We start from the raw sequence: 25,703 nt of genomic DNA on the forward strand, positions 1-25,703 counted from the left end.
TGTTGCAAAATATAAAGATCAGCCCTTCAGCCATCAGGCCTTCCAGGGACTGCGTGTTAGCTTTTCGTTTCCCCAACAGCCCAACAATAAAGGCTAAAATTGTCACCTTTCTGTCCATTCTAGTTCACTTTTAGTGTGTACATGCTAAGCCCTCATCCCCCTCCCTTCCCGCCTCCCCTCCCCATCCCCAAATTTGCAGCCTACTCATTCACAGTACACAGCAACATGTATTTCCCAGCATCGTTGAAAACTTTCCTACAGAAGCTGACATGATTCCTAAAATGCAGTGGCAACAGCAAGTGCCCTCCCTAAATCAAAGCAATAGGCACGGTTGGCTACTACAAACTGTGAGTCAGTAGCTCAGTCTCCTCTTCTGTGTAGGTATATACAGTATATACTGGTATCCAGCCACTCCCACACAGAGACAGCGTGGAGAACCTGTTTTCTGGCAGTATATAGACGTTAGGACCAAAGCACTTAAAAAAAAAAATCATCAAAGCTTTCGTTTTGAAAACCGCAAAGAGTTCCAACTTTAATTATTACACCAAAAATGCCATTAACAAGCATCAAGGGAAACTATAAAAACCCTGTTTGAAAAATGACACCTGCATTTGGAAGTTTTCAGGTAGGGAAACGCATTCTTGAGGTGATAAAGGCAGCCTACCCCCCATCTCCACATTTTTAGGTATATAATTTATATATACAACTGCGTCATTATATATATAACTTATATAGTACATCTTGGACTTCTTCCTCTAAGGGAGGAGGAAAGTCTCAGCTTTACAAGACAGATGTTAGTACCTGGTAGGCCAGATCTTACTGTTTTTACAATGCTAAATCTTGTCACTGAAGTCAGTGTAGGGCTGTGGAGGGGAATGACTGCAGTAGTCATCCCTAAACTATTAATAAAAAGAGACACAAATGTGACAAAAGGAAGAATATTCAAGCTTGACCTGGAAATGACCATTCAAGAAGGTGTAGATTTAATGCTAATGAAAGACAGGGCAGACTTGTCAATGATGAGTTGTAGTATCTTAGGAGAAAATCATTTTCATTTATTCAAGACAGAGTTAAATAGAGTTATTGTCAAGCATTGTTTTTGTTCTTGGCATGTAGGGATGTTTGCAAGTGCAATTATATCTGAAATCAGCAAAAAGTACTTTAAAAGAGCGTTGGGTTAGAGGCGTCACCCAGAATGTGAAAGCTTAAAAACAGTCTTACTGGATGGTATGATGGGATGTGCCAAGTCCTGAATAAAATCAAGAATAAAAGCCCTTGAGCCACTGGGTGCTGGCCTGGTAACATTATTTACAACATTTTCGTCTTTTAAATTTTTTTTAAATTTAAAGATTTTGACACGCATTAAGGGAACAGGCAAAGAAAAGGAACACTTAAGCAAGTTGGATTTTCATCAGTTTTGTCAAAAGCACCGATTATGACATCTTTTGTACACAGATAAACTACGTTAAAAAGGAGCAACCTTCATGTTAGAGACAGCTAAAAAGCCCAAATTGTCTAGGGCCAGGTAAAAATGAGGGAGAAAGCCTGATTCTGCAAATATCAGACAGGTCACAGGTAAGATACACTCAATCACTGCAGCTATCATATTGATCAACCCCAATTTAGCCGTACACCCTAGTGATTGGGTTTCTTTTTACTCCTCAGGTTAAAACAGTTCTAAAAGCAAGGACCTGGGGGCTCCTCTTGCATTCAGGTTCTTCTTCCCATCTGTGTTTGGTCAGTGCTTTCCATGTATTAAGCGAAAATGTGCTAGCCTAAAAAAACCAGTAAACCCAATTCCAAAAAGTCTGAGGAAAGTAAGAACAAATGAAAAAAAAAAATCTTCACCTTTGCAGAAATATATGTTGGCTTGGATTTCAGGTCCTGGAAACCATTTTTGAGACATCACATGGGTCTTCCAGACTAGCAAACTTCTTTCCATAATATTTGGTTGGTCCCTGGAGCTGTGACACATCTCCTGGTATGACATTGCTTCAAACTGGCTTGCTAAGGGTTTAGGGTTTTTTTTTTTTAAGATTTCCTCCTCTCCAAGTCTCCCTCATGAAGAAGCCTTATAAAATTTAATAAGGATGAAACTATCAGAGTTTGAGAGAAACCCTACAGTCTGTTCCACCAGCACAAGACTGGAAAGAACTAGAACCAGTTCACATTTAATGAGCGAGAGCTCTGAAATGAATCATAGAAACACAGAAAAATTAATGTTGGAAGGTACCTCTGGAAGTCACCTAATTCAACCCCTGGTTTAAAACACACTTTAGTTAGAACAGACTGCTCAGGGCCTTGTCCAAGACATTAAAAGAATCTGGGATTTCAGTCTGTCCTCTCTCTTCTTCATTTGCCAATTTATCCAGGTAACACAATTTTCTAGACTGAGTACTGGCTATTGAAAAAGGACAACTCTGGGATAATGAAAAATACTCTGGACTCTGGAATCCTCTCTTCTGTTAGACCAATCTTTATAAAATACATGTGGTATTTTAGGTTGCTCTTTATCTCCTGAGGGGAAAACCAAACAGAACAAAGATGCACTGAAGTGTTATTTTTGTCCAGAAAGTAACTAAAATGCAGCATCATGTCTCTTCGTACTGAATATAGTACGAGTGAAACAATACATCATTTTAGTTTAAGGTAAAACAGCAATGATTATGTTGAGAAAATAGAATTTTGCTTGCCAGGCCTCAAGCTGGCCGTATAGAAAGCACATTTCTATAAGCATATTTTTATACACAGATTCAACAAACCTTATTAGAAAAATCTTGATACTGGCATTTCCTAAATGAATCTCATAATGGAGTATAGCTTGTCTCAATCAGATAATGGGAAAATCTAGAATAAATTATATCAACACTGTAACATCCGGAGTGCTCCTTGATCTGGAATAATGTCTAGTTTTGGTCTCCTCATTACAAGAAAATTATTGACACGTTGGAGTCAGCCTAGCAGAGAGTCACCATGGAGATCAGGTTCGGGAACACACGATGGATGAAGAGAGGCTGAGAGACAGGGTTCAGTCTTAGGAAGAGAAGGGCAAGGGTAGATCTTATTGCTATCTATAAATTTCTAAGAGAAGAAGCCAGACTCTTCTTGGAGGCGCGTAGTGGAAGAGGCAACGAAAACAAGTTGGAACATGGAAAATTCCTACTTGACACACGGATTTTTAAAATTTTTATTTTTACTGTAAAGGTGGTCAAATATTGGACCAGCTTGCACAGAGAGGTTGTAGAATTTCCATCCCTGGGGATATTTAAAACTCAGCTAGATATGGCCCTGAGCAACCAACTCTAGTTAGAGGTTGGCCAGACTGGCTCTGGAGGTGCCTTCCCACCTTCATGATTCTATGATTGACTGCTCTGCTCCAAAATATTATTTAGCTATTCACAAAACCTCATATTTGCTTTAGATGCTTCCTCTATGTGCACTATTCTGTGACACTTCTGTCTCAATTTGTTCTCATCCTATAGTTTCACGGTCTCGGAAACCACAATCTGACTTTTTTATAATGGCTCCTCTTTTGCAAATACGCATAGATCTAGCATGAAGGAAACACAGTTAAGCTTCTCCTTTCTACAGCTGCATCACTCGGTCCTCAGCTGTTACCAAATCATCCATTTATGGGTTCGCTTCCAAGAAGCCTTATGGAGAGGATTAGCCTTTCCTCATTAGCCTGTTTCTACTCATAGTTTACAAAGAGAAGACAACTGTACAACTTTAGCAAGGAGGCACAGGCCTAAACAGCTATAACAGATTACACAAGTTTGAAGTGCACAGCTTAAAATATCTGTGAAGACACAAAACTGGGCATTGTAAACAACAATCCTGGAATGTGTCACTAATTACACCTTTCCAAAATGGAGATTTCTTCTACAAAACACCAGTGATGGTTCAAAATTTCAGTAATGACTAAGACACTTGCATATGAGCACCCTAAAACTGAAGTCCAGAGATTGAGCACGCCATGTATATAGGTGAAAAATATCTCCATTTACAACAGAAGAGATAGTCCCAAAGCTCAAAATCTGGCTTCGGAGCTCAAGACCTGCTACAGAGAGAGCCTGAGAAATCTGAAATCTGGTTCGGTCTCTTATCCCCCTTTTCTTTTACGTTTTTTAGGCTGTTTGGATCCACAATTTAGTTGTAGGCCTCCCTCTAGAACAACATAATCAGACATCTCAGCATGGTTTATTCCATGGGGCCCTTGTTCCGCCACATTTAAATAAGATGTCAACAAGACCATAAATAACAACTGGCAGTAAATAAACAGTCTTGCTTGGTTTTTTTCCCATTTTAAATAGAGTCCAATATTTAAACTGACACTTAACAATTAAGGTTTGTAGACTGCTCATAGCATGTCTAAAGGCAGGTGTGTTCAGAGGTCAAAGGAGGATATTTATGCAGGTTCACAGCCAATGAATATCATAGTGGGGGGTTTGAGAGATCACACTTTAGGACACTACAGTAATGAAATTCTAGGACTCTCTTACCTTTTTTTTTTTTTAATCTAATGCACTGACTGGATCCTCTACAGTTTCACACAGCTGAGGTTTCAGTTGCCATTAGACATCTGGCAGGATGCTCTATATATTCCAACACAAATTGGATTCTAGGGCCCTCAGTCCCAGTGGAACAGCTGGGTGGAATGGCCATTACAAGTATGCAAATACAGAAGTAGAGAAATACGAGATTGTCAGCAAGCAGTGCTCCATAATTTTAAATGCATACATATATATATATAAGCATATATATATACACATATAGAGTAGAGTTAGTTTTAAATCTTTGGAATAAACTCAATATTCGTTCTCTCTCTCTTTCTCTCTTTCTTTCTTTTCTTTCTTTCACTCTCCCTCTTGATCTCTCTCATGCTCTTATCACGAACGTTACATCATTGTCCCTAAAAGATGGTTAGATTTTGGTCCATATTTCATACCATATGGGCCAGACATCGTATTTCCCCCCTGTCCCCAAAGTGTTCAGTTGACAGTCACAGTGTTTTGTGAAAACTGTGAGGAAAAACAGCATCTTTTGAGTAAATTCAATCTCTCACTGGAACCAAAGGTTGCAAAAAGCTGAGAACTCAAGTGCCAAGGATCCCGGTGACAGCTCTTAAACATCTATCGAGTTTCTTGTTTGTTACTTTTCCCCTAAGAGTACAGTTTTACCTCCCAAAACATAAATTAAGGGAAATATTTAACAGTCAGTGAGTCGAAACAGTCAAAGAAGGGCAGTTGGCTAATACAGTATAAAAAAGCAGCAATCATTTGTGGACCACGCGCCATTTTGTTTCATTTCTAGACACATCTTGTAGGGATGGTCCCAGAATATACAAAATATACAACCTAATGACCACCTGCCTGCTTGCATAGGCCATTTTTATGGTCCTAAATGCAGTCTTTGGAGTCAGGGCCAGTGCCAAATAGTTTCAAATGCAAGTTATGATAAGATACATTTTTTTTTGTTTTTCTTTTGTAATGAAGACTTTAATCCACTTTGAGCCAACGAAATCAAATTATCAATAGGACTGAAGGGTGAGCATGAGACCTCCACTTCTCCTTGATGGTTCATACAGTGGGCCCAAATGGACCTCTAGGTTAGCAATACTTTAGACCAATCATTTGGAAAAGCCTCAATGCTGTATGTAAAATCCAACCCTTCCTTTACCGTTCATACTGTTACATTTTTTCATATAGGAGTGGGCTACAGCATCAACTTGATGAATGGAAAAGGAGGACTTTGATAATTTCTTTAAAAGGCTAAAGCTGAATGAAGCCATCGTACTTGGAAGAAGTTCTCGATTTCCCACTCAGAGACTGGAGTAGGATTTTTGGCTTTGTTTTCTTTTGTTTTGTTTTTGTGTGTAAGATGCTCAACAAACATTAGCTTTAAATTAAAACGTCTGCAGGTGCTCTTTACACAAACAAAAGTCTAATGTTTTAAATTGGTTAATAGAAGAACAGTAAGAAAAAGCAACATAATTCATCTCTAAGTCACTGTGGGTCGTGGCTAACGTGCTCACATGATGTGGAAGGAATCCTGTAGTCATGCCTGTGTGGCCAGTCCCAGACCGATATCCAGGTGAAGACAAGGAGTTCTGAAGATCACTTGTTCGTGGAGAAAAGAGAAAAAATGTTTGAGCTTCCAAATAAGCTTTTAAAGGTTTTTGTTCAACAAATAAACAAGAAGTCCTAGCTATGGCAATAAGGTGAGGCCTACAGAGATATTAGGTGCTGTTTCTCAGGGGTTTATCCCTTGGCCACTTGGCCATCATGGCAGCAGCTTCCAGAGTCCCTAGTGCATATGTTGTGCAATAGCCAAAACAAAAATTAAAATAAAAACGACCAACAAAAATATAGTCCTCCGTGAAGTCTACATAAACTCAGGCCAAAAAAAGGATATTTGTGTCACAAGTGTCACTCCACAGTCTACTGCCATTAAGGCCACTGGTATTGACTTAATAGGATCTCAATAGCTCAGTTCTAGGAAGAAGAACCAACACCAAGACAGGTCAAAGTGTCTGTGAGAAGTCTGATGCACTGAACATTAGGAATTCTCAGACAAAGGACAAATGAACCAAGAGGTTAATTTTGGCTACCAAACTGGGATTTGGTTTTCTAGGTCATTGTTTTCCCCCCATCTATTTAAAAATAAAGTTAGTGCTACAAATATGCAACTTCAAGACGATTTATTCTCCTGCTGAGTTGCACTGAGAAGCAAGTTAAATAAGCCCCTCTTCCTGCCGTCCACCTGCAGGGAAGCCTCCTCCATTTTCTTTGATTTCCACTGGCAAAAACAGGAAACAAATCCGAGAGGGATGAAGTACTGTAAGCAATTGTTCCTTCTCATTTACTTCACCTCTATACCATTTCCTCGCCTGCATCTTCTCCCATCCAGCTGGGGCAAGGCATAAAGAGCCGATGTATGTATTTAAGTATAATTAGGTGCCTGATGGTGTGAGCGAGTGGTCTCTGTACAGAGGATTACACGTGATCGAGTTCTCTTCTCCTGCAAGGCAGCGCGTTGTAACTTGAGTTCCACTTTCAGCTCACAACACTGAGCTCAGATGACATCCATGGCAAGGTGACTGATATTTAGATGTGTCTCTTCATGTGGAGGGCGAGGTGATCAGACCTGGAGAAACACCTGCAAAATAAAGTAAGTGGGAAATGAAATAAGCACAGGATTTGGAAAAGCCAGGTTCCTGCTCCTTCCTCCTTATATACAGGAGGAAACACATATCCATGTTTAAAGACATTCCTTAGATTATCCATGGATTGCCACCAAACCCTGTGCAATTGACCTCTGTGACTACAGATGGCCAACTATCCTGGCTCTTGGGCAGCTAAATAGATCTCTCTTTTCTCTGTTCCTCTCCCTCCCTCTTCTTTCACTTCTTTCATCAGGGAAGGGTGCTCATCTATGCACCTATAGTATAAAATCATATATTTAGTATAAGTGTGTGTACGCACATAAAAAAAAAAAAAAAGTCAGTTTTGCTCAAGTACTCAGCAATACCGGTTGAAAAAACCTCTAGGTTTCTCAAGTGCCCAGTACCTGCAACGAGCACTGAAGTATGATGCCAGTTTCGAAAGCTGAGTTTTCATTTCTAACTCCAAACTGGAAGGAAAGCTGGTTCGGAGTTTGGAGGCTGACAATCCATCACGCTACATATCTCTCCCTTTCTCTCTGCTGGGAATCTGGGTGGTAATATGTGGCTGTTGATGAACGCTATCTCCCTGAAGAGTGTTGAGAGAAGATAAGGTATTATGCCTATTTCGTTAAGAGTGAAAATTGAGAGACAGAGAAGACAAGGAAATTGTAAATCACACAAGAAGTGTAGTAAAACCAGAAAAAAAAAAAAGCCAGGACTTCAGCTTTCAACTTGTGTTCTTTATCCACAATGCCATTTTAATCCATCTCATAAGAATACACAATGTTTTGACATTCTGAACATATGGATGGATGCTGATAAGATGGACTTAGACCGGCAGCCCTAGAGAACTAGTTGAGTTTTAAGGCTGGTCTAAACACGCAGTTAATTCAGAATAAGGTAGGGCAGGAGTTTGAAATGAAGCATCTATTCTTGATTAACTTCCTCTCTAAAGGCTTATGAGTGCCTTCTTCTGAAATAACTTAAGCCATTTGGGAAGTGGGCCAAGATACTCAGAATAAAACACACTTACTCCAGGAGAAGAGCAACCCCACAAAGAGTTAATCAGGAATTACTACTCTAAAACAGCTGCTTTGTCGTAGAGGTGCTGCAGGGCAGGGCACCCACAGCAGCAGGAACGGTGCCAAATTCAGGCACTTCACACCACCAAGATATTGTCAGTGATCAGAGGAATAAGTTCTCAGGAGGACAAGTGCTCTTCTTCCCTGTCATTCAATATAAGCCCCATTTTATCAAGACTGCCAGTAAGCAAGAACAGTTTTCTGACTTTATACCCATTAGAAATAGGATTGAAACCATCAACTCATTTCACACCCACCATCGTGGTGTCATTAAAGACACGTATGGCACCAGAGAGCAAACTGCACCCCAAAGCCCTGAAATGGAGACAGAGCAGCAGGACTCAGACACTCTCAGAAATTAAACTTCTACTAGATACTTCAAGTTGAGCACTAGAAACCAGAAGGTTTCCAAGTCCCCTGCAAATCTTGGCTTGCCTTCTTTCCACCCTAGGCAATAAGACACTGGCTTATTTATTTTTACTAATAGCAAAAACCATACATTCTAAATATCATACAAAAACCTGCTTTTGAGTAAAATTTTTATTGACTCCCAGGGCACCATGTAGAGCTACTTCCAGAACTGACTTGCGTGGAATGTCTTTTCACTGCCTCACAGATTTAGAGTATAAAAGAGCCACCAATACAGGTCTCAAGAATATCCAAATGGCTTATTGTGAGAATTTGGATAGCTCATATGTGGTTACTGAATGTATTTCCTAAAAAAGCAGTAGTTGAGTATTTTGTATTTTTCAGAAAGAAGGTAAAAGAATGAATTGAACTACTCAGTAAAAAAAGCCAAAAACCAAAGATAAAAAAGAACACTCAATCTAAATACCCAGAGGATAAACACCCTAAGCAGAGAAAGGCTGAGAACTATAAAAATGAAGAGATTTCAAATAGTTAGGGGATCTTTGCAGTATTCCCCTGCATGAGCAATCCAGCTCCATCTACATGCAGAGATGAGTGATCGAAAGGTGCATTTTTAAGACAAAGAAGCTTCAGAATAAGACAACTTCTGCAAGAAGAGCTCGATACTCATCTTCTGTGGACGCACAGAGCTCTGCTCGAGTCAGCTCTTCTCTGCTGGTTTGTAGCAGTTTATAAGGCGGTTAATACCTTCAGAGCAGCAAAAATTAAGAAGATAAGACTTCAAAATAGGATGGAGGCTGCATTCCTCCAAGCTCCTATGTGAAACACAGCAAGACAGACGCGAATCTGACAATGGACACTCGGCTTTCAACACCGCGGGCTCAGCACAGCTCGAATTTTCTAGCCCTAGGGTGCCAAAATACCCCCTTGGACCAGCATCTCTCTCGTCACTCTAAACTGAGAAATTAGCATCAGCTGGCTACAAGGGCTGCCAAAACAAAACAACGGCTGGAGTGGCTGCCAAAAAGACACGCACCAGCTGGCACTTCTGCCTAGGACTAGTCCTAAGACCACCATCCAAGCACGGCTTTTCCTCTCTGGTTGTCTCTATTATAGATGCAACCCAGGAAGAAGTATGCTGAGTCACAGTACAGCAAGATCTGTTAAAAATATGGATTCAATACATTGTTTCACATCAATAACCACAGTATTAGCATCTGGTATATTTTTCAGCCTTAGAATAGTTTTATAGCTAATAAAATGGTATCATATTTGCTAATTTGTAGCTAATAAAATGGTACAATACTAATTCCTCACATTTTCCTGCTGACTAATTTGCTTAGTTCTTTCTCTTGGTAAGGCTGGTGGATGTGGACATTTATTTTCAACACTAAAACAGTCCCCGCAAAATTGTGCAGCTAAATCACACTGTCAGGAAAAGCTATTGATCAGTGGACACTATTTTTTTTTTTTCCTCATCTGGAACTAGAGGCAGCGGCGAAAGAGGCTCCACAGGGTAAGTTGTCAAGGGAAACTCCTTTCTTGAGAAATTAAGAAACAGCAGCTTGGTGGTCTCTAGTCCTGCCCATGAGACAAGACCTTGCTCCGCACCTCTGGCTTTACACCTCTTCCAGCTCCAGACCAGCTCCGCACATTGTACGTGAGCCCATCACAATCTTCTCCATCACCCTTCCCCAAGTCCAGCTCTTCCTAGAAAGGACAGTTTATGCTACAATAGGATACCCTAATTCTGAGAGTCAAACAGCGATGCGTGAAACACAAATTCCTTGCTCCCAAACATGATTCCTTCCTTTCTGTTTTTGCTCTATCTCCTTAGCAACACAGTACTGCTCGGCACTGAAGCCTCTGCAGGAGGAAGAGGGAAGGTGACTATGATGAGAAGAGAATATATTGCTCAGCCACCTTTCTTACCAGCTGTGGATTCTCCACTGTGGGATGCGTTTGTTCCAGCTAAGTGTGCTCTCAGCTTCACGTCAAAAAGGAAATCACGCGCACGCACACACACAGAGAAATATATACCCCAAGAGTGTGGCACTAAGCTGCTATCTTCTAACATATATTTAGGCAGAATGAACGAGTGTCACTACCCTGTCATCCTCTTTCCCTTGGAGTGCTGAGGGCTTGCACTCTGTGAGGAACATAACCCTACCCTGCATTTCTGAAAAGTGTAATTCCTGGGGAATCATAGAATACCAGCTTGGAAGGGACCACAAGGATCATCTGGTCCTGCCTTTCTTGGCAAAAGCACTGCTAATAACCAGCATAGCCCTGGTGTCTGGAAGGCAATGGGGACTTGGACGCTGCTTTCTGCACCACTTCAGCTGATTCTCCTTTGTCCCCTGCTGCCACCAAACCACACAACATTTGCAGTACATATGGTGCTACTCAAACCAGAGGTAGTTTGCCAGCTATAACTAACAATGTGATCTGTGGGCTGCATGGTGTTGGGATAGGGTTGGCACAGCAGGAGAAGAGGAATATGTCTTCTTATCTCTTTTGATTTAAAATTGACCTGTACACAGAGGACATTAATACCCCTTTGATGTCTGCCAGAAGGTGAGAGACACAAATGCATCTGAAAACAGTCTGGGGAGCGAATTGCAACCAGACTGTGTGCACAACATTCCCCTTTGGTATTTGAATGACCACTTTCATGCTCTGATTGCCAAGGTATGGCCTTCACCTCTGAACAACAACAGGCATGTGCTTTGCGCTATGGTGGTGTTGCTAAAAGAGCTCCAAAGGGCTCCTTAAAGTTTGGCAAACCAAGATGTCTGAGAGGGTGAGCACAGCTCCTGTCAATAATGGTGGGTGCAATTAGGGGTGGCAGTTCAAACAGAGGGAAGCTGTTCTCCAGCTGGGAACCCTGGCTCAGGAAGGGGCGTCTTTAACATTATAAGCCTGCCTAAATAGCTAAGGACAGATTTAGGCACATGCTTCAGTGCTTGCTTGAGGTGATATCTGCAATAGGTGGTAGTAGAGAGATCTGAGAAAGAGAAAAGAAGGAAAAATAGTGGTATGGCAGAGTGGGCCAAAAGAAGAACAGGCACCATCACTCTACAGGCTTGCAACAATTGACTGAGAGAGTAAAGACAAATCTGTCTCCTACCACCACACAGATGGTATGTGCATGGAATTTGACAGTGCACAATCCCCAGTACTCTTAAGTTATTAATAAATATTTTTCCTTCATCTACAGATTCAGGTAAAGAGCAGAAAATGCATTAGATGACTGCAGGAATCTCTCTCTTGACTGCAGTGACTGAGTTGGCTGCCAAAGAAAAAAACCTGGGTAGGATGGGATAATAGGCAGAGGGAGAAGAATGAATACTTAACAAAGGGCTGAAAGAGACCGAGAAGTTGAAAATACCGACTGTATTTCTTTAGATCTCTGCTAAAAATATTGTCTGTCCTGACACAGAAACCCTGGGGCTTTGTGTGTATGTGTGTGGGGGTGTGTGTGTTTGTGGGGACAGGATGGTCAGTTTGTTCTTCAGAGGAGAGAAAAGAGAATGGCAATGCCTCATATTTAAAACGGAGAACATAACTGTTCTCCTTCACAGAGATGCTTATACAAAAGCACAACTCCAAGGTCCCTACTTGGCTTATCCTGTCCCTCATTCTGAGCAAACAAAAGATAATCCAGGGCTAAAACAAAAGATAATCGAAGAGGAAGCCCTCGGTGGGGGAAGGGAGATGGGAAGGAGGGAGACAAGGGGAGAGGAGCACTTAAGGAGATGAAGCTCTTGGAAAGGCAGGATGTGAAAATGATCTAATTTCCTTCCCATAAAAGGATGGGGTCCCTTGTTTATGTCCCACACATCCTCTCTCCACGCATGTTTGCTGCTGGTCTGGTGTACCCAGAGGCTTCCTAGAGCCTTTATTGTATTACAAAACGTCTCCTTATCAGAACAGAGAACCTTAGTGCTGCATTAAAAAGATGGGTAATTTTCTTAAGCCTCTTTTAAAAATATATATAAATAGGATTAGCTGGATAACATGTTCAGATGCAAGCACATTATTCGATTACTCAATAGTGGATCCAGGTTTCACCCAGGGCACTGCCAATCTCCAGCTGGGGGGGTGGCAAGGGGGAGAAGTGCTCATTGTTCCATCCTGTCAATGCTGTCAAGAGTCATTACAGGGGTAATTGCTTTTGCTCCACCCTGATTTCTTATCAATTGGGACTGGGGATGGGGAGCAGGGTTTTCTTTTCGTTTTGTTCTGAAATTCAAAGAACCCAGCTTTCAAAAACGCCCAGCACCAAACAAGGATGACCAGATTTTTCAGACGAGTTCATCATTCATTTGAGCAGCTAAAGTGGTGAGGACTGCAAGAAGGAATCGGTGGTGAGCGGCAGCAACAGTGGCTCTCGCTGGGAGCTGCTGGGTGCTCAGCTTGTTGGTTTTGCATTTTCTTATTATATAGTTCTATAGGTGGTTTGTTCCTTACAAGCTCACCAGGCAAAACCAGCCCCTCATTTCTGAGTGCCCAGAGACGGCTCTGCGCACCTGTCAGGCTTTTAAATCTGGGTGCATACAGAATGAAGATGCAGAGTATTTCCCACATTAAATAGATGTCAAGGGTGAGATTTAAAACTGCAGGACAAGAGTCGCTAATTAGCAGCAATATGTAGAGATCACTGATCCTACACAAAACAACCCCACAAACTTGAATTGTCAGATGTGCCCAAATCGCTCCTGTGTTTTTGAAAACGAAGGCCTTTGCTTGTCTTTCACTGACTTTTGCATCTGGGGAAGCACAGAGCCCTGGACTCAGTGGTGAGAGAAGACAATAATCGTAGAGAAATTCAGTACTTTCCTCCTAGGTGTTTCCTATAGATTTGTGGCACAACAGCCACACACCCTCTCCACCCCCATGTTGTACACCCACATATTTGCGAGGCCCATCAGTTTTGTGAGGCCCACCCTGCCAAAATACAGGCAGTTAGTAGTGATGTTTGGGGTAGCCCTTGAAGCAGAGCAAATAGAGGCAGCTCTGCCTTTTTGAGAGCACCGGGCTCATAGGACCAGGAGACGGAAAGCTGAGATGCTTTGTCGAGCAGTCCATCACTGAAGTGGTCCAGGGCCCTCTGGATGTCTTCTCTGCTTTAAGAGTGTTAACAAGAGCTGCCCAACAGACTGAATCCTGTGCCCACAACAGGCTTCAGTCAGACCTACACCTGGTCGCACGTCTCTGTGTGCTATGGGATTAGAAGTACTGCAGCTCTGCCAGCCCAGAGGACAGGGGCAGAGCGCAGGGTCCCTCCTCGGCTCGGGGATGGAGGCAGCGGGACAGGAGGCCAGAAGGGGCCTCTGCTGGGAGCCAGGGCTCTCGTCTGGGGGAGCTGGTGGCTCCGAGCTGCTCATAACAACTGCATGTTGCTCGAACACGGTGTTAGGAGGCTGCATTACCTGTCACAATGGTTGCATTTAAAGGGCTTTGCACCCGTGTGCTTTCTGTAATGCCTCGTGAGCTCGTCGCTCCGTGCAAAACGCCACTCGCACCCTTCCCACGAGCACTTGTAAGGCTTCTCACCTGCAGAGGGGAGGAGAGAACAGTCAGCGTGGCAGCACGATTACTGAGCACTCAACTTGCAAGCCCTGTGTCCTCCCACTTCGCCTCTGTCCCGCTCGGGCAGGTAAGCCCGTCACACAATTCATGGCCAGCGTGGGATGAAAACAACTTAGGGCTTGCGACACATTGTACTGAGGATGGATCCAGCCCAAACTTTACCACTGCTAAAATTCCTGCACAACCTTATTTCCCATTTCTAACAAAGCCAGTCAATTACTCTTTGAAGAAGCCCTCAGAACATCCCCTGATGCCTGTTCTGCTGTGTGGCTGGACGCTGATTTTCAGTTTACTCTGCCCTTGCCAGATGAATTACTGTGGTACCTGTGAGTGGCTGTACTAACACCTAAACTCATGCAGGTGTGCACCAGAGTGACCAGCACCTCTGCATTGCATGCCTTACCCCTCCATTTACTCCTCTCCTGGCCAGACACACATGTTCCCCTCTGCTCCCTAGGACTGTGCCTTCTTTACTTGCTTCTGACAACAAAAACCTTTCCCTGGGTCAAGAAATTACGTGTCAGAACAATGAGTGAGAGAGGAGAAATGTTTTCTTCTTTAAATCAGCTGGTCATTCAGGCTTTTTGCACTATACCTTTATGAGCTGTTATTCTGCCCCAAAATATCAACCATACCACTGAAGGCAGTGAAACGGTGCAGTGATAAGATAGGAGAGATTCTCGTCTGCTGTGTTCACATCTACCCGTCTCCTAATGCAAACCAGGCTCTGTGGGTCAAACTCTGCCGTGGTGTAACATCCCTGGAGTCATTAACACCTTCTGATGAAGAATTCCAAGGTCTCATGCCTCCCATTGTCTTCTTCAGTGCACATGTATTTGTGTGCATGCAAATTTATCATCTCCCTCCAGAACAAATGCTCTAGCACATCTCCTCCTATAGAAACCTCATGTCACATTTCCTCACACAGTCAGTACCGTATGGATGCATTAGAAGAGAGGGGAGTTGAGATAAAACGCAGACAAGAAATTACTTTTACTACCAAGCTTCTAAGCTGGCAATTATAAACAGAGAAGGGATTATTATTTATTTATTTGATCTTAAAATTGCTAAGAAGGTGATCTTAAAAAACCCACCACTGATGAAACTGAAGTTGCAGTCTGTACGACCTCTCTATGCCAATCACATGAAACAATCACTTGGCCACACAGACAAATTTCTCAGCGCAGAGACAGAGATTTCTATATTTAGCATGTCTACTCAGCAAGTAAAGGAGTGCATTCTGATTATGGGAGACCTACGTATTTCAAGATGACAAACTGGAGAAGCCAGAAGAGCAAGAAAAGTGAAGAGGGCAAGAGAATTGCATCAAAATACATGGAAAAAAAGCTTCTCTCTAGTAAGTGAGTTTCTGCAGACTTCTTATTGCACAGCCAGCTCTGTTCGCAGTGGTCGTCTGCCCCAGAGAGAAAAGCAGAGTAGGCTGAGACGTAAACTGGAGCTGAGCCATTTTACTGCCCTCTGAGAAGCTTCTTTGGCTCAGTAGGTCAACTAAAGGATTCATTGAGGTGAAGCAATGAAGTGGGGGCAGCAGCTGGCAAGACTTCACCAAAATATCCATTTGTCTCTCAGTCCCCAAATGCGGAAAGGCCAGTCTGGATGTCTCTATTGTGTGCCACAGTCCACCACGAGAAAATGCCCAATAGGACAAAGGACTGAGCCAACAATAACACCACCCCACTTAGATTGTGCCCATTGGTAATTTCTGCAGACTTGCCTTTTGTTCTTTTTTTTTTTCTTTCAATAGGATGTCTTGGGGCGGGGGGTGGGGGGGGGGCGGGAAGGGAATGCAAGAAACTTCTTGTTAGTGAGCCAAGTGCTGGTGTCTTGTTTCTGTGCTGGTTACTCATCTGTAATTCAAACACTGTCACCATTGCTGACCCCAGGCACCAGAGCTCTCCCCCACCAGCCCTTGACATCCTACCTGGCATTCTGCATCTGCTCTCCCCTTCTCAGAGAAAAGGGATTTCCCCCAGCCCTGCTCATGTCTGTGATGGCATGCCGGTTCTGCCTGAACAGTTCCTGCGTTATTTTTAAAAGCTGTCAGTAAACAAGCCTCGATGATAACTCAGCTTCCTCGGTTCTCTGACGCTCTCTAGTGCCTACCTTTGAGTAGAGACAAACCGCCTCGCAGAGTATGTTTGCTACACTCGCTGCAAAGCAACTGCAGAAGACGACTGACTGCTCAGCACAATCTGGCATGTACAGCCAGTCTGAAGGATACAGTCACCTACAGAGTGCGAGGGTGAAGGAAAAACTTCCTGGGCTTTCTCTGAAACAATGGCTATTAGGACTGAAGCCGAGTTTGGCTTGTTAACATTTGCCAAGAGCTTTGAAAATGTACAGTGCTATATGTAGGTTACAAGAGACAGAAATGCCAAGCATGATTACTGGTAAAGCCATGGGATGCCACATATCTCTGTTTCCTTGCTGCAGGGGCTCCTCTCTCAAGGGTTCCTGGTCTGGCTTTACACAGCCCTGAGCTGAATTTTGTTTTCAGATGCTTTTCCTCTATAACCCAAGCCTCGTTTCACTAAATGTCAGACAGTACCTCTTTGTGCTCCAGACAGCACGCTGGCATACAGTGCTCCGCATGGCATGGTGACCTTTAAAGCCACGTCAGACGGCTCCTTGACCCAGAGACCTCAAAGAGGTTGGATTTCCTGCCCTCCTGCAGCTACGCAAAAACAGGAGAGGGCAAGAGAGAGACCTCTGTACCTCTGCACATGAAGACTGAGAACAAACTGCTTCTTGAATGGCTGCTTTCACCTTACCCGAAGCCGAAAGCACATCTTGCCAAGGTGCACATATGTAGAAAGCGCAGGGATGGAGAAGAAATGGGAAGGATCCTTTCCACGTGCCAGGCGGCTCTTCTGTTGTTGCAGGGGATTAGCGAGAATCGAAAGATAGATGGTGAGATCCTCCTCTGCTGAAAGCAATGGCAAAACTCCCACTCACTTCTACAGGGCCAGGATCTCTCCCTTTTTAACAAATTAATTATGAGCTTCAAAATCCAATTAAAAATGGGAACATCACGAAGCTGTGCCACACTGACTTTTTTTCAGGCTCTAATTCCTCAAAATTAATAACCGCACTTAAAACTTGTGCCTGCGAGCCCCTCTCAGGAAGGAGGCTCTGCTCCTTAAGTCACCTTTGCTCAACACAAGGATCTGTACAGCACTTAAACAAATCCATAAATCCACATTTATACAAATGCACTCAGTGGAGGAGCCAAGGCGTATCCAAAAAGAAGAGGATACCCAAATATGCAGCTGTTAAATACTCAGCTGTTTCAGTTCGGAATGTGCTTCACACCGTGGGGCCGGTTCAGCTTCCACACATCCACAAATGCACCTGTGAAGGGCAGGCAGCCACCAATGCAGACTTCGGGCTTTCTCTCGAAAGCCAAAAATTTGTCATTTGAAAATATGGAAGAGTCAAGCACACAATCCCAACAACACTACTGCGGTAAACACTCATTAGGCTCCCAGCAAAACACAATTGACAGAGCTGAGCTGGTTCTGTGCTGGAGACGTGGCACTGGTCCTGGGGACTTCTCAAAATTCAGAGCCCCCCTGTCCTTGCCACCTACACCCCACAGGCCTGGGTCCTGGAGAATATTTCTTTTGTACGAGGAGTAAGGCAGGTTTGCTTGCAGACCTCACAGCGGCTGTTTCAACAGAGACACATCAGGTTAGAGGATGCAGAGGTACGGAACCAAGATCAGCTGAGGACACTGGCAAGACCACGAAACTACGGCACACAATGGACACCGGGCCTATTATACATTAAGATGTATAATCTTAATAGATAGATGCAGTATTTATTGCCAGCCCCAAGGGTTAAAAAGTCATAGTCCCACAGAAATAATGAGATTTTAAAGAAGAAAACAATAAAATTTAGAGATCATTTGCCTTCTGCTTTGCAGATAACCTAGGGCCACGATTTTAAACTTCTCCTTGCAGCCCTGCAGGCTCGAAACATTTATTACAAAACACAGAGAAAGGAGTTTGCCCTCTATTCCATGGAGCGGGGACTTTAAGAAGAAAACCCTCCAGATTTTGGGATGTGCATGAGAAGATCGCGTGAGTTGACAATGCTGCGGTGTGAAATCCTGGCTCCATCAAAGTCATTGGAAAAATGCCCATTAAGGCTGGAGTTTCACCCTGTATCTTTACAGAATTCAAAGCAAACGAAGATATTATGATTATCCATCTGTATCTATTTCCTTATCCCTCCCCTGCACCCCATCTTAAACACCACAGCACAAACATCTGTTGGTTACAGTGCACTTAGTAAAACAATCAAGTAGTTTAAGCCCCCAGTCCTGCAATGAACTTCAGTAAGACAGACCAGCCCTAGAAAGGACAGTGCAGAAGTGCAGTCAGAATCCTTGCTGGCATCTCTCCGTGCTAAAATGTGGTACAGTGAAAGGACTCCTTTGTCAGCACAACCAATTTAGCCAAAATGCTTAAAGAAAGTGAGGAAAAAAACTGAAATCCTACCTTTGCGTACATTTTAAGGCCATTTAAATAAGACATTTGTTGTACTATGTTTTAAGAGCTCCTTAATACCATATCATGTTAACTATACAAAACTAGCATGTAAAAGAATCTTTAAGAAAACAACAGAAACACCCTCTGAAAAAAATCACCATGTGTTCTAAGCCACCGTGAATTATTTACATGTAGTTTCAGGATATTAAAAAAAAATTAGGGAAGAAACACAAAACATTTCCTTCCTTTTTAAAATCTGTGATTTAAAAACTATTCAAAACGAAACTAGTTCTAAAAGCCTCAATGTCTAAAAATATGTATTGAAAGACAGCTTTAGCTCCGCTTGCTCCAAGACTGCTGTTCCTGGAGAACCAGACAAGCTGCAAATTACAACTGAAAAAGGTATTAAATCCAAGATTTCTCGCCTGGATTTCTCCCATAAGGCTCTGGGGGCCTAAGCTGTGCTAAGAAATGTGTGAAGAATCAAGTAGTCTCACTGGCTTTTTAAAGAGAGCATTTTAATAACTTTTCCTTGCCACCCTTTCTGAGAAACCCTTTTGGGACCTGCTGTTCCCGGTGACTGGGACCGGACCGTCACAGAGGTGTCACCATGGGACGACCCAAAGCATCATTGGGAGGCTGGTGCCCAGGGGGATGTCGTCAGCGCAACCACAAGTCGCTCAGAAATGCCAGAAGCTGGTGGGGTTTTTGATGAGAAGCAGCCCCCCCAGATTGCCTTGCAGAGAAACACCAGGCAGGCTTTCGTATTTGCTTTGCATTTTATGACGAAAGTCTGCCACAGCACAATGGGACGCTTAATGTGGAACATCACATTGACAATATTTTATATTTATGTAGCACTCTTCATCTCCAAGGGTCCCTGAGAGCTTTACAAGCTACATACATGGCATACCAATGAAGCCGAGCCATAATTCTTCTAATTAGCTGAACATCAGCACATGGCGTAACAGAAAAACGTTACCGGTCACCCCTCTCTTTCTATGGAAAGAGCTACATGATATTTAACAGAAGCACGTTGAAGAAGGACATTCAGTTTTAAGGACTTCTAGAAAAATGACATCCCCTAAGCAGACAGGTCCCCTTCCCGCCTGTGCTGTCCTCCCTCATTACACACACACGCTCCGTCAAACACGAGACACACAAGAGGAGCAGCCCGAGACCTGCTGCATGTTAAATATTCCCACTTTCACACCAGGTTCAGCAAGTTACCATCACACGGCTCAGGCAGAAAAGCTCGTGAGCAGCTGCGGTTCAGCGCGCAACAACATCACCCCCTTTTTAAGATTAATAAGTTCATTTCTTCAGCAGAAAAGGAAGAGCAAGCTATTCAATACACACATCCTCTGGAGATCAATGCTAACATCTAAGCGTATGTGCCTGCAACCCATCAACCAGTAAAACTAATTACAAAAATCAATTTCAGATACTTTTCTGAGCCTTTCATTCCTCAATATACTCCTAATTGATTTTTGTTGGAGAATAGAAAGCCTAATTATTATTTTTATTATTACAAAGGCATGCAAGGGGGGGCAGTGGTCAGTGCTTAAGTAGCTCACCAATGCTTTCTGCCCAAAAAGAGAAAAAAGAAAAGAAAAGGGCATTTTATTCACGGTTTTGCCACCTGCTGGAAAGATGGAAAAGCCTTTGAAAAGGTGACAAAGCACAAGAGAAAAGCTGGCAGGAGACAGTATGGGGCAGAAGAGGAATGTGACAGGATTGTGAAATACACAATGTGAGAAGGTTGTACCTATTTTTAGATGGGCAGGGATGATCAAGTGTAAAAGCGGCACATTTCCATGAACAAGGTACAGCTCCTTTCATCCAAAAAGGTCAGCAGTGCCCTCATAGAGAGATGGCTCTGATCATGTATTTATTAGAGACGGGTGAAAAGAGGTTAAGGACCAGACCCAATGTCCAATCAGTCTTTCTACAAATTTCAAAGCTCCGGATTAGTCCCTAAGGGCCTTGCCAAAGCTCGTCTACCGAGCCAGCAGCAGCGTTCAGCGTGTGGCCACCGAACGCGTGAAAAGAAACGATGTTTTGCAGCATTATGTCTTACACACACACGTGCGCCTAACACACATCCACAAAGCCCACTTGCCCGGCTGAGAAGCAGAGAAAAGCAACGCACGTGGCAACATTCAAAGAAATGGAAATTCTCCGTTTTCTACTCAACGGGAGGCATTTAACAAACGCCTGTCGCCATAGAAGGTGAGCAGGAACACCTCGCTTTATCTTCTCAGCTCCATGCAAGACTCCCATCGTGAATGATAAAGCGTTTGAAACGCTGCTCCCCTTTCAGACCCCTTTTCTCCGAAGGAAGCTCCTGGCTGGCGGGGAGCGGGGCCGGGGGACAGAACCGGCGTCAGCCCGGGCACTTCTGCTCCGTTAATTGCCGGCGCATCCTCCTGCAGCCCCAGGCCCTGGGGACAGCAGAAGAGCAGCACCCGGCAGAAACACCGCCAGCAAAACTACCCAATTAAGCCTCCCGAATATACGTGTGGGGGGGAAGGAATATTTAAAAAAAAAAAAAAAAGAAGGATAAGGTTGCTTGGCAACGGGAGGGCAGAAGCAGCTGTGCGGCAGGTCGGGCTGGTACCCGGGCTGGCCCATTAGCGCCCTGCATCGCCTGCATCTCGTGCCGGGGTCTCCTGGTAACAGCTCGCGCACGCCGGGCTGCTGCACCTTCCCCTCCTCTCCGCCTGTTTCTCCCCATCACGCCAAGCATTGCTGTTTGCCCTAATTACACATTCTCCGCTGCTTCAAGCTGCCATTACTTCGGTCCCCAGAGGAGCGGCAAGAACTTTAAAAAAAAAAAAATCTCCTCTAATAAGGGCTTTTAGTTTCAGATTCAGTGAAGCTCTGCAAGCTCAAAGATGCAAGGCAAGGTAGCAGTGGCAGAAGGAACAGATGAAAAAGGAGGAAAACGCAGCGGTTCACTGGGTCAGATTTTTCCAAGACCCTGAAATATATTTTTTCCTTTGTTTTTGGTGAACTATCCCAGAGGGTGAACAATGAAGACCAGCCTTTTGTGGGACGTGGCACATATTTCCATAATCCAGAGTGGTGTATAGAAGATGTGCTCTTTGGACAGCCGTGTTTTAGGCCATGAGTTTCTGAGAAATTCCAGGCAAAATATAAGACACATGTATCAGTGACTAGAACTGATAAAAACCAAAACAACCCTAAGAGGAAAAGGCACCCCCGTTTCCAAATGCTAACATTTTAAATTATTTTGCTCCATATTTTTGCTAATGAATGTGGGGGTTTGCTTATTCAAACTATTAAATTGCTGTTGTTTTTCAGCATTTACGTGTTATTTCATTTTCTCCCTTTTGTCACTCAAAAATTGGAGAAAGATGACCAAAAAAAAAAAAAAAAAGATACATACTGGCAGAGACAGCACAGGAATAAAACACAAAATACATTACCTGTCCTTAGCTCTAAGGGAGGGACAAGCACCTGGTTGGAAAGTGGGTAACGTGTAACTAAAGGAGAGCACAAAGGTACCATGCAACTCCATTGCTGGGTAACGCTGCATCTTCAGGGAGAACATTTTAAAAAACAAAGAGATTTTCTGCACGAAACACATTTCCTAACACACATTCAAAGCCAAACAAAGCCCAGGAAAAGAATCACCTCTGGGATTCTATGGGTTTTGCAAGGAACTAATGATAAAATAGAATCACTTGTACCACGCTCATATGAAAGTAATTTTACAACAGATTATAGCTTAGTCCATTCAAGTTAATTTTTACTCAGATATTCACAGATAGAAGTCTTCCACTCAAAGACTATTTTCCATTACATAGGCTGGGATTTTAGCTAAACTTGTTGCACTGAGGACAGCTCTTTTCTCCCTGCCCCTCCCCAACACACATGCCACATTCTCCTAAAAAACAAATATTTTTCCTCCCTCTCCTAAAATAACAAACAGCAACCACACTGGAAAAAGACCAAATGTGGAAAATCTCACTCTGAAGAAGGAAAAGCTTTGCAAAGTTTCAAGTGACCGACAAGATGATGTCCAAATGGAAGTTTATGCAAAATTAACCATCGTACAGTTCCATGCAGTTACATCTTGAACAAAAGTAGATGCAGATGTGCACGCCTGTATGTTTATGACATTCATTTCCAAGAACTAATACAAGCTTCTGGTGCACTAATGATCACTTATGGTCATCATAAAAAGCCAGAATGACATTGCAAAATTGTCCAACTGATCTATTAAGTTCCCTCCATCAGTGGCAAGAGACCAGACGTACAGGAGGAAGGAATAAATCCCTGCTAAGCTTCTGAACGTGCACTGCCATACAGTGAGGACACCTTTCTTTCAGAACTCAGCCGGGGATCAACTTTTATCTTGAAACACGTGCTTGTCACTGTTAACTTCACTAGCACGCCTGCAAATGTTTTTTCAGTGTTCAGTTTTTGCAGCCCCAGCTTTCAGTCCCAGGTTTGGAAGGTCAGACACCTGCAGAAGAAAATCTGCCCAACGCCATTTGGGTGGGCACTTGGGGACTGCTGGGAATGTGAACTGGCCTGCAACGTTTTAAAGGTTTTTAATTCTTACTAAGCCTTCTTATTATGTATAAAGCTGACCTATGGAAAGGTTTTCGTTCTGCAGTGCCACGAAGGTTTTGGACACTTGGAGACCTGTGGATAAGACAGGTCCCAGGCAGTATTTTGTCCTGGCCTTTCCGAAATGGCTGCACTAGTCTTTAAACTGCCCTCACTTGACATCCTTGTCTCTCATTCATTTCAATCTGCTGCAGTGCTTTACCATTCACTGCTTGGCACGTGGTAACCAACTGGCTTTTGAGAGTGGTGTTAGACAGTTGTTTTCTGAAGGCACAAATACGTGTTCTCCTAAACTCCAGCAAAACAGAAAGAGGCAATTTTATTGATGAAATCCGCCCTGCACTTTCTGCATTACAAGTTTGCCCCTTAGCTATCTTTAAGTACATTTTTTTCAGCCATTATTCCTAGTGCTAATGCAGGCTTGGCTGGTCCCCCTACCCGCGGTTGTTCTGTGCTATATGGTGGGCACCACCTACACCATGGTGCCCATGGTTTTATTTGGGACCCCACCACCCTTGGCAGAAGCCTGGACACTACATTTAGGTCCGCCGTATTTAGGTCAACTTCCACAACTCCTCGAAGTTCATCTGCTCCTGTCTGCTGGTGCGCAGGTTTGCAGGACCGTGTCTGCCTGGGGTGTGAACAGCCAGCTCTGGATTGGGAAATGTCCATCCATGCTCCCGGCTGCTTGTCCAGATGTGACCCAGGCTCAAATACCCAAACTGTGCTTAGGAAGAGCCCAACCTGGCACCTGCTTTTGAGAGAAGGGGTAGCGCACTTGGCTTTTCCTGCCCAGAGGACTCCAGCTCTCTCTGCCTGCTCAGCCCCTTCTCGTCCAGCCAGCCCACCCCAGCCTAAACCAGCATCACTGAGCACCTATCTCTGATTCAGGCCTGGCGTGACCTCAAACACTTCAGAAGTGCCAGTACTTTGGACAAACGGACAACACAATCACAGCTTCTCGTCGTTAACCTGCCATTTGTACCCAGCGTGGGACAGCGGCAACACAAAGGGAAATGGGCAGAAGACAAGTTGTGGGTTTTTTCTTTGAGTGTTTCTCTGCGATCCCTGTCATTCGGCCCCTCACCGAGTGCCTCACAGGGGCTGGGGGTAGATGGGTATAAAGAAAACACTGGAAGACAAAGCAGAGATGTCTCCTGCCTGCTGTGACACTTGGAGGTGCCCGCAGTCTCCCTCTGCAGCTGCTGAGCAGACAGAAAACACCACTTTCCAGGTCTCCCTTGTGCCAAAGATCATCTCATATGGCAAATAATACCTATCTACATTTTCAAACTCAGGCAGTTAGACTGTCTCGTGCTATTGATTTGGCAAATGATGGAGCAGAAGCACGGGACTGAGAATTCAGGTATAAGCAACTAAGCAATGGATGAACACCAATGTTTTAAATGGCGAGGGCTGCTTTTGGCAGGGCCCGTCCTCCTGCCGCCTGGGAGGTTCACAAAGCTCATTTCCTCAGTCTAAACTCTGGCTGTAATAACGAAGTGAAGCTCTGGCCCTCCACAGTGAAATCACAACACTCCCCTCCGAACTTGCCAAATGGCTAAAAGGCTTCAAAACCATCAAGTTTTAAAGAGCTCATGATCAGGCTGGGCTTATTTTCATCAGCTTAGATAAACGCTTTTTATGTTTTTACCCAAGAAACGTCAAAAAACCCCAATCTCACAACAAAACATGTATTTCAAATTTGGCGATGCAACTGCACCCCAAAACAAATCCAGCCCTCAATGAAGGTTTTCCTCACAACCCCCTCCTTCCTCAGTTCCCTTGCTCTCATTTCCAGTGGCAAATTCGCCTGTTGCTTCAGCTGCTGCCACAGGAGCTTCAGCACCCTCCATGTCCCTCCGTGTCCCTCCACGTCCCCTCACCAGGATGCAGCCCCACACACAGAGCTGGGGACTCGCGATGAAGCTGCGGGTCTCTGTACAGCAAAACATCTTGGGCTTTGGCTTTCGTTTCTCCTGTGCTACTTACACTGTTCTCCCAAATGCATTTCCCTAAGTCATTATTCAAAATCTTGCATCCTGCAGAATTGGTGCCGTGCTTGGCTATTTACTTTTTCTTTCTCTTCATTGGCTTTCTGTTCACGGGTGCTACCACACTAACACAACACAGCAATGCAGCTTACCCTTCATGTGGTATCACTGACACGGATCATCTTACTTGCTCTATTATGCCTTTTATTTTGTATTAATTGTCCTTATCTATCATCCAGCCTACTCTCTTCAATTTGGTCTTTAACAATCATTTCCAAATTCTGGACCTTTCCTCTTCTATCTCAAACATTTTGGGAAAGCTCTTCTCTGTTTTTTTAAATCCCATCTCAAAAACCTTCCTGTTCATTAATGCTCTTTCTAA

General features: G+C 43.6%; 1 protein-coding gene across 1 annotated transcript in view; it reads right to left on the reverse strand.

The window, feature by feature from the left end:
- Nucleotides 1-204: 204 nt before the first annotated feature.
- Nucleotides 205-25,703, reverse strand: part of KLF7 (KLF transcription factor 7) — a 59,599-nt gene continuing 34,100 nt past the window's right edge. Inside the window, exons 3-4 of the mRNA XM_065638171.1 lie at nt 14,052-14,175; nt 205-7,158 (exon numbers count right to left, since the gene is read on the reverse strand). Coding sequence (XP_065494243.1) covers nt 7,107-7,158; nt 14,052-14,175 — 176 coding nt within the window. The 3' untranslated portion in view covers nt 205-7,106. The remainder of the gene's footprint in view (nt 7,159-14,051; nt 14,176-25,703) is intronic.

Source organism: Caloenas nicobarica, chromosome 6, assembly GCF_036013445.1.
Source record: "Caloenas nicobarica isolate bCalNic1 chromosome 6, bCalNic1.hap1, whole genome shotgun sequence".
Taxonomy (NCBI): Eukaryota; Metazoa; Chordata; class Aves; order Columbiformes; family Columbidae; genus Caloenas; species Caloenas nicobarica.